The sequence below is a fragment of the Ranitomeya imitator genome, chromosome 1 (genome assembly GCF_032444005.1).
Source record: "Ranitomeya imitator isolate aRanImi1 chromosome 1, aRanImi1.pri, whole genome shotgun sequence".
Taxonomy (NCBI): Eukaryota; Metazoa; Chordata; class Amphibia; order Anura; family Dendrobatidae; genus Ranitomeya; species Ranitomeya imitator.
In genome coordinates, this window is record NC_091282.1 from 1,227,755,651 (window position 1) to 1,227,773,350 (window position 17,700).

The 17,700-nt window shown below is 44.5% G+C and overlaps 1 protein-coding gene across 1 annotated transcript in view; it reads left to right on the forward strand.

Annotated features, from left to right (window-relative positions):
• Positions 1-17,700, forward strand: part of DYSF (dysferlin) — a 384,808-nt gene that overhangs the window by 56,420 nt on the left and 310,688 nt on the right. Inside the window, exons 5-13 of the mRNA XM_069745121.1 lie at positions 1,019-1,218; positions 8,778-8,906; positions 8,983-9,045; positions 10,343-10,393; positions 13,344-13,374; positions 13,758-13,873; positions 14,067-14,193; positions 14,757-14,860; positions 15,341-15,409. Of these exons, the coding sequence (XP_069601222.1) occupies positions 1,019-1,218; positions 8,778-8,906; positions 8,983-9,045; positions 10,343-10,393; positions 13,344-13,374; positions 13,758-13,873; positions 14,067-14,193; positions 14,757-14,860; positions 15,341-15,409 (890 nt within the window). The remainder of the gene's footprint in view (positions 1-1,018; positions 1,219-8,777; positions 8,907-8,982; positions 9,046-10,342; positions 10,394-13,343; positions 13,375-13,757; positions 13,874-14,066; positions 14,194-14,756; positions 14,861-15,340; positions 15,410-17,700) is intronic.

A 17,700-nucleotide genomic window follows, 5' to 3' on the forward strand; every position in this document is an offset into this window, starting at 1 on the left:
AGTATTCTGCTACAGATGGATCTGGATAAGTTGGAAACTTGGGCTGAAAGGTGGCAGATGAGGTTTAACAATGATAAATGTAAGGTTATACACATGGGAAGAGGGAATCAATATCACCATTACACACTGAACGGGAAACCCCTGGGTAAATCTGACAGGGAGAAGGACTTGGGGATCCTAGTTAATGATAAACTTACCTGGAGCAGCCAGTGCCAGGCAGCAGCTGCCAAGGCAAACAGGATCATGGGGAGCATTAAAAGAGGTCTGGATACACATGATGAGAGCATTATACTGCCTCTGTACAAATCCCTAGTTAGACCGCACTGGACTGTGTCCAGTTTTGGGCACCGGTGCTCAGGAAGGATATAATGGAACTAGAGAGAGTACAAAGGAGGGCAACAAAATTAATAAAGGGGATGGGAGAACTACAATACCCAGATAGATTAGAGAAATTAGGATTATTTAGTCTAGAAAAAAGACGACTGAGGGGCGATCTAATAACCATGTATAAGTATATAAGGGGACAATACAAATATCTCGCTGAGGATCTGTTTATACCAAGGAAGGTGACGGGCACAAGGGGGCATTCTTTGCGTCTGGAGGAGAGAAGGTTTTTCCACCAACATAGAAGAGGATTCTTTACTGTTAGGGCAGTGAGAATCTGGAATTGCTTGCCTGAGGAGGTGGTGATGGCGAACTCAGTCGAGGGGTTCAAGAGAGGCCTGGATGTCTTCCTGGAGCAGAACAATATTGTATCATACAATTATTAGGTTCTGTAGAAGGACGTAGATCTGGGGATTTATTATGATGGAATATAGGCTGAACTGGATGGACAAATGTCTTTTTTCGGCCTTACTAACTATGTTACTATGTTACTATGTAATAATTGTCATCTTGTAATGTTGAAATGAACAGTGCCCTCTGGTGCTCACATGCAGTAATTACATGTACATTTGTGCGTTTCCTGCTGTAGTGTAGGCTTAGAATATATTGGTTGGAAAATGGACTTTCTTTCTAGATTCCACAATGGAGGACGACACCGAGGAGCAAGGAGGCACCGGAGATGAGGGAGAAACCACGTCCCTAATGCCAGGATCAGAGCAGCCGCCGAGCCTGCCCAAGAAATTCACAGCCGTCCTGCCTGTTCAGGGGGCAAAAAGGAAGAAGAAGAGCAGCGCGCCCAAAACACAGCTGTCCAACAAACCGCAGGACTTCCAAGTAAGAATCATCGGAGAGAAGAGTCTGTGACTGTACAAAGTACAGAAACTAATGTGTGTACACAGCGACTGCACCAGCAGAATAGTGAGTGCAGCTCTTGAGAATAATACAGGAGGTAACTCAGGATCAGTAATGTAATGTATGTACACAGTGACTGCACCAGCAGAATAGTGAGTGCAGCTCTGGGGTATAATACAGGATGTAACTCAGGATCAGTAATGTAATGTATGTACACAGTGACTGCACCAGCAGAATAGTGAGTGCAGCTCTGGGGTATAATACAGGATATAACTCAGGATCAGTAATGTAATGTATGTACACAGTGACTGCACCAGCAGAATAGTGAGTGCAGCTTTGGAGTATAATACAGTATGTAACTCAGGATCAGTAATGTATGTACACAGTGACTGCACCAGCAGAATAGTGAGTGCAGCTCTGGAGTATAATACAGGATGTAACTCAGGATCAGTAATGTAATGTATGTACACAGTGACTGCACCAGCAGAATAGTGAGTGCAGCTCTGGGGTATAATACAGGAGGCAACTCAGGATCAGTAATGTAATGTATGTACACAGTGACTGCACCAGCAGAATAGTGAGTGCAGCTCTGGGGTATAATACAGGATGTAACTCAGGATCAGTAATGTAATGTATGTACACAGTGACTGCACCAGCAGAATAGTGAGTGCAGCTCTGGAGTATAATACAGGAGGTAACTCAGGATCAGTAATGTAATGTGTGTACACAGTGACTGCACCAGCAGAATAGTGAGTGCAGCTTTGGAGTATAATACAGTATGTAACTCAGGATCAGTAATGTATGTACACAGTGACTGCACCAGCAGAATAGTGAGTGCAGCTCTGGGGTATAATACAGGATGTAACTCAGGATCAGTAATGTATGTACACAGTGACTGCACCAGCAGAATAGTGAGTGCAGCTCTGGAGTATAATACAGGATGTAACTCAGGATCAGTAATGTAATGTATGTACACAGTGACTGCACCAGCAGAATAGTGAGTGCAGCTCTGGAGTATAATACAGGATGTAACTCAGGATCAGTAATGTAATGTATGTACACAGTGACTGCACTAGCAGAATAGTGAGTGCAGCTCTGGAGTATAATACAGGATGTAACTCAGGATCAGTAATGTAATGTATGTACACAGTGACTGCACCAGCAGAATAGTGAGTGCAGCTCTGGAGTATAATACAGGATGTAACTCAGGATCAGTAATGTAATGTATGTACACAGTGACTGCACTAGCAGAATAGTGAGTGCAGCTCTGGAGTATAATACAGGATGTAACTCAGGATCAGTAATGTAATGTATGTACACAGTGACTGCACCAGCAGAATAGTGAGTGCAGCTCTGGAGTATAATACAGGATGTAACTCAGGATCAGTAATGTAATGTATGTACACAGTGACTGCACCAGCAGAATAGTGAGTGCAGCTCTGGAGTATAATACAGTATGTAACTCAGGATCAGTAATGTAATGTATGTACACAGTGACTGCACCAGCAGAATAGTGAGTACAGGTCTGGAGTATAATACAGGAGGTAACTCAGGATCAGTAATGTAATGTATGTACACAGTGACTGCACCAGCACAATAGTGAGTGCAGCTCTGGAGTATAATACAGGATGTAACTCCGGATCAGTAATGTAATGTATGTACACAGTGACTGCACCAGCAGAATAGTGAGTGCAGCTCTTGAGAATAATACAGGAGGTAACTCAGGATCAGTAATGTAATGTATGTACACAGTGACTGCACCAGCAGAATAGTGAGTGCAGCTCTGGGGTATAATACAGGATGTAACTCAGGATCAGTAATGTAATGTATGTACACAGTGACTGCACCAGCAGAATAGTGAGTGCAGCTCTGGGGTATAATACAGGATATAACTCAGGATCAGTAATGTAATGTATGTACACAGTGACTGCACCAGCAGAATAGTGAGTGCAGCTTTGGAGTATAATACAGTATGTAACTCAGGATCAGTAATGTATGTACACAGTGACTGCACCAGCAGAATAGTGAGTGCAGCTCTGGAGTATAATACAGGATGTAACTCAGGATCAGTAATGTAATGTATGTACACAGTGACTGCACCAGCAGAATAGTGAGTGCAGCTCTGGGGTATAATACAGGAGGCAACTCAGGATCAGTAATGTAATGTATGTACACAGTGACTGCACCAGCAGAATAGTGAGTGCAGCTCTGGGGTATAATACAGGATGTAACTCAGGATCAGTAATGTAATGTATGTACACAGTGACTGCACCAGCAGAATAGTGAGTGCAGCTCTGGAGTATAATACAGGAGGTAACTCAGGATCAGTAATGTAATGTGTGTACACAGTGACTGCACCAGCAGAATAGTGAGTGCAGCTTTGGAGTATAATACAGTATGTAACTCAGGATCAGTAATGTATGTACACAGTGACTGCACCAGCAGAATAGTGAGTGCAGCTCTGGGGTATAATACAGGATGTAACTCAGGATCAGTAATGTATGTACACAGTGACTGCACCAGCAGAATAGTGAGTGCAGCTCTGGAGTATAATACAGGATGTAACTCAGGATCAGTAATGTAATGTATGTACACAGTGACTGCACCAGCAGAATAGTGAGTGCAGCTCTGGAGTATAATACAGGATGTAACTCAGGATCAGTAATGTAATGTATGTACACAGTGACTGCACTAGCAGAATAGTGAGTGCAGCTCTGGAGTATAATACAGGATGTAACTCAGGATCAGTAATGTAATGTATGTACACAGTGACTGCACCAGCAGAATAGTGAGTGCAGCTCTGGAGTATAATACAGGATGTAACTCAGGATCAGTAATGTAATGTATGTACACAGTGACTGCACTAGCAGAATAGTGAGTGCAGCTCTGGAGTATAATACAGGATGTAACTCAGGATCAGTAATGTAATGTATGTACACAGTGACTGCACCAGCAGAATAGTGAGTGCAGCTCTGGAGTATAATACAGGATGTAACTCAGGATCAGTAATGTAATGTATGTACACAGTGACTGCACCAGCAGAATAGTGAGTGCAGCTCTGGAGTATAATACAGTATGTAACTCAGGATCAGTAATGTAATGTATGTACACAGTGACTGCACCAGCAGAATAGTGAGTACAGGTCTGGAGTATAATACAGGAGGTAACTCAGGATCAGTAATGTAATGTATGTACACAGTGACTGCACCAGCACAATAGTGAGTGCAGCTCTGGAGTATAATACAGGATGTAACTCCGGATCAGTAATGTAATGTATGTACACAGTGACTGCACCAGCAGAATAGTGAGTGCAGCTCTGGGGTATAATACAGGAGGTAACTCAGGATCAGTAATGTAATGTGTGTACACAGTGACTGCACCAGCAGAATAGTGAGTGCAGCTCTGGAGTATAATACAGGAGGTAACTCAGGATCAGTAATGTAATGTATGTACACAGTGACTGCACCAGCAGAATAGTGAGCGCAGCTCTGGGGTATAATACAGGATGTAACTCAGGATCAGTAATGTAATGTATATACACAGTGACTGCACCAGCAGAATAGTAAGTGCAGCTCTGGAGTATAATATAGGATGTAACTCAGGATCAGTAAGTAATGTATGTACACAGTGACTGCACCAGCAGAATAGCGAGTGCAGCTCTGGAGTATAATACATGATGTAACTCAGGATCAGTGATGTAATGTATATACACAGTGACTGCACCAGCAGAATAGTGAGTGCAGCTCTGGAGTATAATATAGGATGTAACTCAGGATCAGTAATGTAATGTATGTACACAGTGACTGCACCAGCAGAATAGTGAGTGCAGGTCTGGAGTATAACACAGGATGTAACTCAGGATCAGTAATGTAATGTATGTACACAGTGACTGCACCAGCAGAATAGTGAGTGCAGCTCTGGGGTATAATACAAGAGGTAACTCAGGATCAGTAATGTGTGTACACAGTGACTGCACCAGCAGAATAGTGAGTGCAGCTTTGGAGTATAATACAGTATGTAACTCAGGATCAGTAATGTAATGTATGTACACAGTGACTGCACCAGCAGAATAGTGAGTGCAGCTCTGGAGTATAATACAGGAGGTAACTCAGGATCAGTAATGTAATGTGTGTACACAGTGACTGCACCAGCAGAATAGTGAGTGCAGCTCTGGAGTATAATACAGGAGGTAACTCAGGATCAGTAATTTAATGTATGTACACAGTGACTGCACCAGCAGAATAGTGAGTGCAGCTCTGGGGTATAATACAGGAGGTAACTCAGGATCAGTAATGTAATGTATGTACACAGTGACTGCACCAGCAGAATAGTGAGTGCAGCTCTGGGGTATAATACAGGAGGTAACTCAGGATCAGTAATGTAATGTATGTACACAGTGACTGCACCAGCAGAATAGTGAGTGCAACTCTGGGGTATAATACAGGAGGTAACTCAGGATCAGTAATGTAATGTGTGTACACAGTGACTGCACCAGCAGAATAGTGAGTGCAGCTCTGGAGTATAATACAGGAGGTAACTCAGGATCAGTAATGTAATGTATGTACACAGTGACTGCACCAGCAGAATAGTGAGCGCCCGCTCTGGGGTATAATACAGGATGTAACTCAGGATCAGTAATGTAATGTATATACACAGTGACTGCACCAGCAGAATAGTGAGTGCAGCTCTGGAGTATAATATAGGATGTAACTCAGGATCAGTAATGTAATGTATGTACACAGTGACTGCACCAGCGGAATAGCGAGTGCAGCTCTGGAGTATAATACATGATGTAACTTAGGATCAGTAATGTAATGTATGTACACAGTGACTGCACCAGCAGAATAGTGAGTGCAGCTCTGGGGTATAATACAGGAGGTAACTCAGGATCAGTAATGTAATGTATATACACAGTGACTGCACCAGCAGAATAGTGAGTGCAGCTCTGGAGTATAATATAGGATGTAACTCAGGATCAGTAATGTAATGTATGTACACAGTGACTGCACCAGCAGAATAGCGAGTGCAGCTCTGGAGTATAATACATGATGTAACTCAGGATCAGTAATGTAATGTATGTACACAGTGACTGCACCAGCAGAATAGTGAGTGCAGCTCTGGGGTATAATACAGGAGGTAACTCAGGATCAGTAATGTATGTACACAGTGACTGCACCAGCAGAATAGTGAGTGCAGCTCTGGGGTATAATACAGGAGGTAACTCAGGATCAGTAATGTATGTACACAGTGACTGCACCAGCAGAATAGTGAGTGCAGCTCTGGAGTATAATACATGATGTAACTCAGGATCAGTAATGTAATGTATGTACACAGTGACTGCACCAGCAGAATAGTGAGTGCAGCTCTGGGGTATAATACAGGAGGTAACTCAGGATCAGTAATGTATGTACACAGTGACTGCACCAGCAGAATAGTGAGTGCAGCTTTGGGGTATAATACAGGATGTAACTCAGGATCAGTAATGTAATGTATGTACACAGTGACTGCACCAGCAGAATAGTGAGTGCAGCTCTGGAGTATAATACAGGATGTAACTCAGGATCAGTAATGTAATGTATGTACACAGTGACTGCACCAGCAGAATAGTGAGTGCAGCTCTGGAGTATAATACAGGATGTAGCTCAGGATCAGTAATGTAATGTATGTACACCGTGACTGCACCAGCAGAATAGTGAGTGCAGCTCTGGAGTATAATACAGGATGTAACTCAGGATCAGTAATGTATGTACACAGTGACTGCACCAGCAGAATAGTGAGTGCAGCTCTGGAGTATAATACAGGATGTAGCTCAGGATCAGTAATGTAATGTATGTACACAGTGACTGCACCAGCAGAATAGTGAGTGCAGCTCTGGAGTATAATACAGGATGTAACTCAGGATCAGTAATATAATGTATGTACACAGTGACTGCACCAGCAGAATAGTGAGTGCAGCTCTGGAGTATAATACAGGATGTAGCTCAGGATCAGTAATGTAATGTATGTACACAGTGACTGCACCAGCAGAATAGTGAGTGCAGCTCTGGAGTATAATACAGGATGTAGCTCAGGATCAGTAATGTAATGTATGTACACAGTGACTGCACCAGCAGAATAGTGAGTGCAGCTCTGGGGTATAATACAGGATGTAACTCAGGATCAGTAATATAATGTATGTACACCGTGACTGCACCAGCAGAATAGTGAGTGCAGCTCTGGAGTATAATACAGGATGTAACTCAGTATCAGTAATGTAATGTATGTACACCGTGACTGCACCAGCAGAATAGTGAGTGCAGCTCTGGAGTATAATACAGGATGTAACTCAGGATCAGTAATGTAATGTATGTACACAGTGACTGCACCAGCAGAATAGTGAGTGCAGCTCTGGAGTATAACACAGGATGTAACTCAGGATCAGTAATGTAATGTATGTACACAGTGACTGCACCAGCAGAATAGTGAGTGCAGCTCTGGAGTATAATACAGGATGTAACTCAGGATCAGTAATGTAATGTATGTACACAGTGACTGCACCAGCAGAATAGTGAGTGCAGCTCTGGAGTATAATACAGGATGTAACTCAGGATCAGTAATGTAATGTATGTACACAGTGACTGCACCAGCAGAATAGTGAGTGCAGCTCTGGAGTATAATACAGGAGATAGCTCAGGATCAGTAATGTAATGTATGTACACCGTGACTGCACCAGCAGAATAGTGAGTGCAGCTCTGGAGTATAATACAGGATGTAACTCAGGATCAGTAATGTAATGTATGTACACAGTGACTGCACCACCAGAATAGTGAGTGCAGCTCTGGAGTATAATACAGGATGTAACTCAGGATCAGTAATGTAATGTATGTACACAGTGACTGCACCAGCAGAATAGTGAGTGCAGCTCTGGAGTATAATACAGGATGTAACTCAGGATCAGTAATGTAATGTATGTACACAGTGACTGCACCAGCAGAATAGTGAGTGCAGCTCTGGAGTATAATACAGGATGTAACTCAGGATCAGTAATGTAATGTATGTACACAGTGACTGCACCAGCAGAATAGTGAGTGCAGCTCTGGAGTATAATACAGGATGTAACTCAGGATCAGTAATGTAATGTATGTACACAGTGACTGCACCAGCAGAATAGTGAGTGCAGCCCTGGAGTATAATACAGGAGATAGCTCAGGATCAGTAATGTAATGTATGTACACCGTGACTGCACCAGCAGAATAGTGAGTGCAGCTCTGGAGTATAATACAGGATGTAACTCAGGATCAGTAATGTAATGTATGTACACAGTGACTGCACCAGCAGAATAGTGAGTGCAGCTCTGGGGTATAATACAGGAGGTAACTCAGGATCAGTAATGTAATGTATGTACACAGTGACTGCACCAGCAGAATAGTGAGTGCAGCTCTGGAGTATAATACAGGAGATAGCTCAGGATCAGTAATGTAATGTATGTACACAGTGACTGCACCAGCAGAATAGTGAGTGCAGCTCTGGAGTCCTGCTTTGATTTCTCACTGTCTCGTTAGATCAGAGTTCGGGTGATTGAGGGACGTCAATTACTCGGGATCAACATTAAGCCTGTTGTGAAGGTGACGGTCGCTGGTCAGACCAAAAGAACGCGGATACGGAAGGGCAACAGTCCGTTCTTTGATGAGGTATCATCTGTCCATTGTTCCGGATTCTTCCGTCTTGTGTATGACGAAATCACTTTTCTGTATCTTTTTATTTTAGACTTTTTTCTTCAACTTCTTTGAGTCTCCTGCGGAGCTGTTTGATGAGCCGGTGTTCCTGACAGTGAGTGTTCAAGTGTCCGGGGGACGACCGCATAAACTGGCAGTGGTAGAAGCCACGGGGTCCGGCAGCCTGCTATTCCTTCACTCTCTGCTGCAGCGGCACCTCAGCTGCTGCAGAACATCATCATGTACCTCAGCTGCTGCAGAACCGTATCATGTACCTCTGCTGCTGCAGAACCTCATCATACACCTCAGCTGCTGCAGAACCGCATCATATACCTCAGCTGCTGCAGAACCGCATCACACACCTCAGCTGCTGCAGAACCTCATCACACACCTTAGCTGCTGCAGAACCTCATCATATACCTCAGCTGCTGCAGAACCTCATCATACACCTCAGCTGCTGCAGAACCTCATCATATACCTCAGCTGCTGCAGAACCTCATCATACACCTCAGCTGCTGCAGAACCTCATCATATACCTCAGCTGCTGCAGAACCGCATCATATACCTCAGCTGCTGCAGAACCTCATCATATACCTCAGCTGCTGCAGAACCTCATCATATACCTCAGCTGCTGCAGAACCTCATCATATACCTCAGCTGCTGCAGAACCTCATCACATGCCTTAGTTGCTGCAGAACCTCACCATACACCTCAGCTGCTGCAGAACCTCATCATACATCTCAGCTGCTGCAGAACCTCATCACATGCCTTAGTTGCTGCAGAACCTCACCATACACCTCAGCTACTGCAGAACCTCATCATACACCTCAGCTGCTGCAGAACCTCATCACATGCCTTAGTTGTTGCAGAACCTCACCGTACACCTCAGCTGCTGCAGAACCTCATCATGCACCTCAGCTGCTGCAGAACCTCATCATGCACCTCAGCTGCTGCAGAACCTCATCATACACCTCAGCTGCTGCAGAACCTCGTCACATGCTTTAGTTGCTGCAGAACCTCACCATACACCTCAGCTGCTGCAGAACCTCATCATGTACCTCAGCTACTGCAGAACCTCATCATGCACCTCAGCTGCTGCAGAACCTCATCATACACCTCAGCTGCTGCAGAACCTCATCATACACCTCAGCTGCTGCAGAACCTCATGCACTTCCGCTGCTGCAGAATCTCATCATAAATCTCAGCTGCTGCAGAACCTCATCATGCACCTCAGCTGCTGCAGAACCTCATCACATACCTCAGCTGCTGCAGAACTGCATCATACACCTCAGCTGCTGCAGACCCTCATCATATACCTCAGCTGCCTGCCATTCTGTGGTCTGTTGTCCTGCTGTGACTTGTAGTGCTCTGATCCCTGTGGTATTAATCTGGTTGTCTCCTCCTTATCTCAGGTCTTAGACTCCCGCTCCCTCAGGACGGATTCTGTGATTGGAGAGTTTCGGGTGAGCTCCTCGCACGCCGTCCGGTCCTGGAACCCGCGGCTGCCATCTTTGTATCTGCCTATAATGTTCATTCCGTTGTTTATCTCATATTCTACTCCTGTCACCTCCAGAGCTGCAATCACAATTCTGCTCTCCCCTGTCCCCTCTGATTCAATGTCTGTTCAGATCTCGCTGCTTTTGGATCCATTGTGGGGGGTGTAATATATTGACCTGATGTAAGTGGACACTTACAGCCGGCAGATCTGTGACCGCAGCTTGCGTTGTGACTGGAGGTATGATTGGAACAGTCAGCGAGGCATTACTCCGAGTACCTATCTTTCCGCCATGCTGTGCCTTGCTGCACCTCTCTTTTCCATCCACCAATTATCTCTGCTTGCTTTCAGTGAATGGGGACATTTTTCTTTACATCCCGATCTCTCCCATGTTCTGGTTGTTTGTTTCAATGTATCAGTGCAAGTAAAATATCTAGTGTTCTATGGTCAGAATACAATTTGTAGCTACCACAATTTGTGTTTAGTCTGTGGCCCCCGGACCGGAGCCCTGCGATCGTCCTCTTACCCGCGGGTATCCGGTTATATCATGTCCTCATCGCTCCACAATGATGACATCACGCTGAGCCCACCAATCGGAGGAGATGTCGGGGAATCCAGCAGGTAGGACAAGGATCGCAGGGCTCCGGACCGGGGACCACGGACTGCTGACGACCACTGGACCAGGGTCCTACAAACCTTTTTGCTCATGTCGAGTATTTTTATTCTTGGCTGATAAAATGCAAAACAATGGACAAGGGCCCCTATTTCTCAGCAGGGTTTATGGAAATCCCACCCACCTTTACATCAGAACATTTGTTAGAAATTATTTCCAGAAACTCGGAACAATCTGGATAAAACTGGTGACCGCTCTTATCAATGCACTACATGGTGGCCCGATTCTAACGCATCGGGTATTCTAGAATATGTATGTCGTTTATTTATGAAGATTTCAGAATAATGCAATAAATACACAGGATTCGGCCGGGCGCGACCAATTAGCGAAGCCAGGGCCAGCTGCAGGTTTTTGAGGGCCCTGGGCGAAAGAGTCTCACAGCCCACGTAGCATATAACACAGCCCACGTAGTATATAGCACAGCCACGTAGTATATAGCACAGCCACGTAGTATATAACACAGCCACGTTGTATATAGCACAGGCACATAGTATATAGCACAGGCACGTAGTATATAACACAGCCACGTAGTATATAGCACAGCCACGTAGTATATAGCACAGCCACGTAGTATATAGCACAGCCACGTAGTATATAGCACAGCCACGTAGTATATAGCACAGCCACGTAGTATATAGCACAGGCACGTAGTATATAACACAGCCACGTAGTATATAGCAGAGCCACATAGTATATAGCACAGCCACGTAGTATATAGCAGCCACATAGTATATAGCACAGACATATAGTATATAGCACAGCCACGTAGTATATAGAAGCCATGTAGTATATAGCAGCCACGTAGTATATAGCCCAGCCACGTAGTATATAGCACAGCCCACGCAGTATATAGCACAGGCACGTAGTATATAGCACAGCTACGTAGTATATAGCACAGCCACATATTATAATGCAGAGCCACATAGTATATAGCACAGTCCATGCAGTATATAACACAGCCCACGTAGTATATAGCACAGCACACGTATATAGCACAGCCCACACAGTATATAACACAGCCCACGTAGTATATAGCACAGCCCATGTAGTATATAGCACAGCCCACGTAGTATATAACACAGCCCACATAGTATATAACGCAGCCAAACTGCATTCCTCGAGGGCCGCAAACAGGTCATGTTTTCAGGATGTCCTTGTATTGCACAGGTGATAATTTAATCACCTGCACAGAATGATTCCAGCACCTTGTGTAATGCAAAGGAAATCTTGAAAACATGTATGGTCTGAGGCCCTCGAGGAATGCAGTTTGACACCCCTGACGTAGTATATAGCACAGCCACATAGTATATTGCACAGCCACGTAGTATATAGCACAGCCATGTAGTGTAGAGCATGGCGATGTGGTATATAACACAGCCCACACAGTATATAACACAGCCCACGCAGTATATAACACAGCCCACATAGTATATAGCACAGCCAACGTAGTATATAACACAGCCACGTAGTATATAGCACAGCCACATAATATATTGCACAGCCATGTAGTATATAGCACAGCCTTGTAGTGTAGAGCACAGCCCACGTAGTATATAACACAGCCTACGTAGTATATAACACAGCCCACGTAGTATATAGCAATGTGGGCACCATATCCCTGTTAAAAAAAATAATTAAAATAAAAAATAGTTATATACTCATCTTCCGGTGGCCCCCGGATCCAGCCCAGGCCTTTAGCGATGTTCCTCGCGACGCTCCTTTCCCAGTAATGCCTTGCGGCAATAACCCGTGATGATGTAGCGGTCTCGTGAGACCACTACGTCATCATGTCGCGAGACCGCTACGTCATCATGGGTCATTGCCGCAATGCATTCTTGGGACCGGAGTGTCGCGAGGAGCGGGAAAGGCTGCCGCGGACGCCGGAAGGTGAGAATATAATGATTTTTTATTTTTTTTATTATTTATAACATTAGATCTTTTTACTATTGATGTTGCATAGGCAGCGTCAATAGTGAAAAGTTGGTCACACTGGGTTAATGGCAGCGTTAACGGACTGCTAAAACGCTATGTGCCTGTGGGCGCTGACTGGAGGGGAGTAGGGAGGGGCCAATTCGCGGCCGGACTGTGCCTGTCGCTGATTGGTCGTGCCCAGCCGGCCGCAACCAATCAGCGACGCGGGATTTCCGTGACAGAGAAACAGACAGACAGACAAACAGACGAAAGTGGACCTTAGACGATTATATGAATAGATGATCATTCCTGCTGTCTTCTCTTCTCCCTACAGATGGATGTCGGGATGATTTATGGAGAAACAAGTACGTGCTCATCTAGAAATGTCTCATATGTCGTGTGACCCCAGTATAGATACCATGCATGTGTATATTTATATACGGTATATATACTGCCCATATAGTATATTACCGTCAGAAATGTACACAGGCCAGGAGGTAGCGTAATAAACGCAGATATGTTGACGGATCTGGTGGTCGCCCTCGGCCGTTTTGCCTCCCGGTAAGTTCAGCTCACTTTTCAAAAAGTTGGCCGAGTTGGGCACGACTGGCAGCAAAATATTTTCCACTGGGGGAGACATAAATAGCGGTTATGCTGGTATTCACCTAACTTTTTCCATTTCAGTTTCATTCCTCTATAAGATCAGGACAAGAGAGGTACTCGAGTTCACCCCATCCTTTACTTGCAGAACATGCCTTCCTAAGAAAATGGCTGCTGCTTTCTGACCCTGAGGATTTCTCAGCAGGGGCAAAGGGCTATTTAAAGGTCAGCCTGTTCGCCCTGGGCCCTGGTGACGAGTGTCCGGTTAGTATTTCTCCACGATATTACTAATAACAAGTAATTATTAAAGCTGCCATATCACCCATCCTCCACTACCCCATGATCCGCAGCTCGTTTCTTGCACCCGGGTTTCGGCACCAATTGTTTGCTGGTGTCATTTGTGCCGATTCGTTCACAGTTTTCCCTTCTGTATTTATGTCTTGTTCTTCATCTACAGGCGGAAAAGAAGGAATCGATAGAGGACAAGGAGGACGTAGAGATGAACCTGCTGCGTCCTGCGGGGGTGGCGCTCCGAGGGGCTCACCTGACGCTCAGAGTTTTCCGCGCAGAAGATTTGCCGCAGAGTAAGTCATGGTGGAAGCTTCGGAAGAGAAGTGGTAGCTCTTGTACAGAGCAGAAATAGGTGGATGTAGGCACACGATCAGTGGCTTCTCTGGGACAGTCCCTGGTGCCACGTGGCAAAAGTTATACTGGGTAGAATTTGCCTTTGGTAAACAATTTTAACACCACAGTATGAGCTGTTCTGAAAATGATGGTTTCCTAAGGACAATTTAGTTATCTTGTCTGCATTCCATTATAATTGCAGCCGGTGAGGGAAGGACATTGTCCTACAATCTGAGCCCCTCCTGACTGGAGACATGAAGACAAATAATAGAAATCTCTCTTCTGCGCTGATCTTTGATCTTACAGTCTTACCCCTTTTCTGCCAGTCCTACGCATGAGGTCAATCTGAAGTCTGTGATCGGCCTACATGGGCAAATTGGGGGGGTAGCGAGGTGCAAAACTCATCATAACGTGCGGTGTGTCGGAATGGAGGAAGAACATTTAGCATCTTGGCCTTAGCCTTACACTTCGTCCACTTTCCAGGGCTTGTGATCCACTCTCTGTTCTCTCCTTTATCCATCAGTGGATGACGCCATTCTAGACAACGTCAAGCAAATCTTCGGGATCGACAGTAACAAGAAAAACCTGGTGGATCCTTTTGTAGAAATCAGTTTTGCTGGGAAGATGGTAAGTGACTTGTGACCTGTGCTGGCTTATCTCTGACCTTATGATCGTGTTTTTACAGAAGCATTGAACACTGCACCCATGGACACTTAGGGTGTTTAGTTTATCTGTTCGTTGCTTTGTAAAAAAACTAGTGGTGCCTCTAGTAAAATTGTTTTCTTTCAAACATTTATTTTGTTAATTACAATAAATATAGTGACTAATTTAAGGTGAAACGGATACACCATGGCCAGTCTCGTTGCTGTTCTTTGCATCCGTGTGTCATGAATTGACCCCTAAAGCCAAGCAATTGACATAACACAGTAAATCACTTTTGCCTGGACTGTTTCTTTAAATAATTCAGTCGTTCATGTCTTGAAAATGATATTCAGCTATATCTGTTACATCTATAGATCTACAGTGGGTACGGAAAGTATTCAGACCCCTGTATATGTTTCCATTAATTTGTGTCGGGGTAACTTTCCTTTAATTTTTACATTGCAGACTTACAGTAAGATTCTGGAAAAGAACGCCAATCCTCAGTGGAACCAAAGCATCACGTTACCCATCAGGGTGAGTACCAACCATGGGAAAAAGTATTCGCCTCTCTGTATCATAATCATAAGACATCATCAGACCAGACCCCTATAATTACCGATATGTAATTGTATATACAAATATACAGTGGAGGAAATAAGTATTTGACCCCTTGCTGATTTTGTAAGTTTCTCAACTGACAAAGACATGAACAGTCTATAATTTTAAGGGCAGGTTAATTTTAACATTGAGAGATAGAATATCAAAAATAAAATCCAGAAAATCACATTGTATAAATTATATAAGTTTATTTGCATTTTGCAGTGAGAAATAAGTATTTGATCCCCTACCAACCATTAAGAGTTCTGGCTCCTACAGACCAGTCCTGAGTCCTAATCAACTCGTTACCTGCATTAATGACAGCTGTCTTACATAGTCACCTTTATAAAAGATTCCTGTCCACAGACTCAAATAAATCAGTCAGACACTAACCTCTACAACATGGGCAAGACCAAAGAGCTTTCTAAGGATCACAGGGACAAGATCACAGACCTGCACAAAGCTGTAATGGGCTACAAAACCATAAGTAAGACGCTGGGTGAGAACGAGACAACTGTTGGTGCAATAGTAAGAAAATAGAAGAAATACAAAATGACACCTCGCGGGGTATCCTCGATCATGAGGAAGGTGAGAGATGAGCCTAAAACTACACGGAGGATCTTGTTAATGATCTCAAGGCAGCTGGGACCACAGTCACCAAGAAAACCATTGGTAACACATTAAAATCCTGCAGTGCCCGCAATAACATAACATAACATAGTAACATAGTAACATAGTTAGTAAGGCCGAAAAAAGACATTTGTCCATCCAGTTCAGCCTATATTCCGTCATAATAAATCCCCAGATCTACGTCCTTCTACAGAACCTAATAATTGTATGATACAATATTGTTCTGCTCCAGGAAGACATCCAGGCCTCTCTTGAACCCCTCGACTGAGTTCGCCATCACCACCTCCTCAGGCAAGCAATTCCAGATTCTCACTGCCCTAACAGTAAAGAATCCTCTTCTATGTTGGTGGAAAAACCTTCTCTCCTCCAGACGCAAAGAATGCCCCCTTGTGCCCGTCACCTTCCTTGGTATAAACAGATCCTCAGCGAGATATTTGTATTGTCCCCTTATATACTTATACATGGTTATTAGATCGCCCCTCAGTCGTCTTTTTTCTAGACTAAATAATCCTAATTTCGCTAATCTATCTGGGTATTGTAGTTCTCCCATCCCCTTTATTAATTTTGTTGCCCTCCTTTGTACTCTCTCTAGTTCCATTATATCCTTCCTGAGCACCGGTGCCCAAAACTGGACACAGTGCTCCATGTGCGGTCTAATGTCCCCCTGCTCAGGAAGGCACTTGTGCAGGCCGGTCTGAAGTTTGCCAGAGAACACCTGGATGATTCTGTGAGTGATTGGGAGAAGGTGCTGTGGTCGGATGAGACAAAAATTGAGGCCTTTGGCATTAACTCAACTCGCAATGTTTGGAGGAAGAGAAATGCTGCCTATGACCCAAAGAACACCATCCCCACTGTCAAGCATGGAGGTGGAAACATTATGTTTTGGGGGTGTTTCTCTGCTGAGGACACAGGAATACTTCATCGCATCAATGGGAGAATGGATGGAGGCATGTACCGTAGAATCCTGAGTGACAACCTCCTTCCCTCCGCCAGGACATTAAAAATGGGTCATGGCAGGGTCTTCCAGCAAGAGAATGACCCAAAACATACAGCCAAGGCCACAAAGGAGTGGCTCAAAAAGCAGCACATTAAGGTCATGGACCTTAATCCCATAGAAGACTTAAGGTACCTTCACACATAACGATATTGTTAACGATATCGTTGCTATTTGTGACGTAGCAACGATATCGTTAATGAAATCGTTCTGTGTGACAGCGACCAACGATCAGGCCCCTGCTGGGAGATCGTTGGTCGCTGAATAAAGTCCAGAACTTTATTTCGTCGCTGGACTCCCTGGAGACATCGCTGGATCGGCGTGTGTGACACCGATTCAGCGATGTCTTCACTGGTAACCAGGGTAAACATCGGGTAACTAAGCGCAGGGCCGCGCTTAGTAACCCGATGTTTACCCTGGTTACCATGCTAAAAGTAAAAAAAAACAAACAGTACATACTTACCTACAGCCGTCTGTCCTCCAGCGCTGCGCTCTGCTTCTCTGCTCTCCTCCTGTACTGGCTGTGAGCCGGAAAGCAGAGCGGTGACGTCACCGCTCTGCTTTCCGGCTCCCAGACAGTACAGGAGGAGAGCAGAGAAGCAGA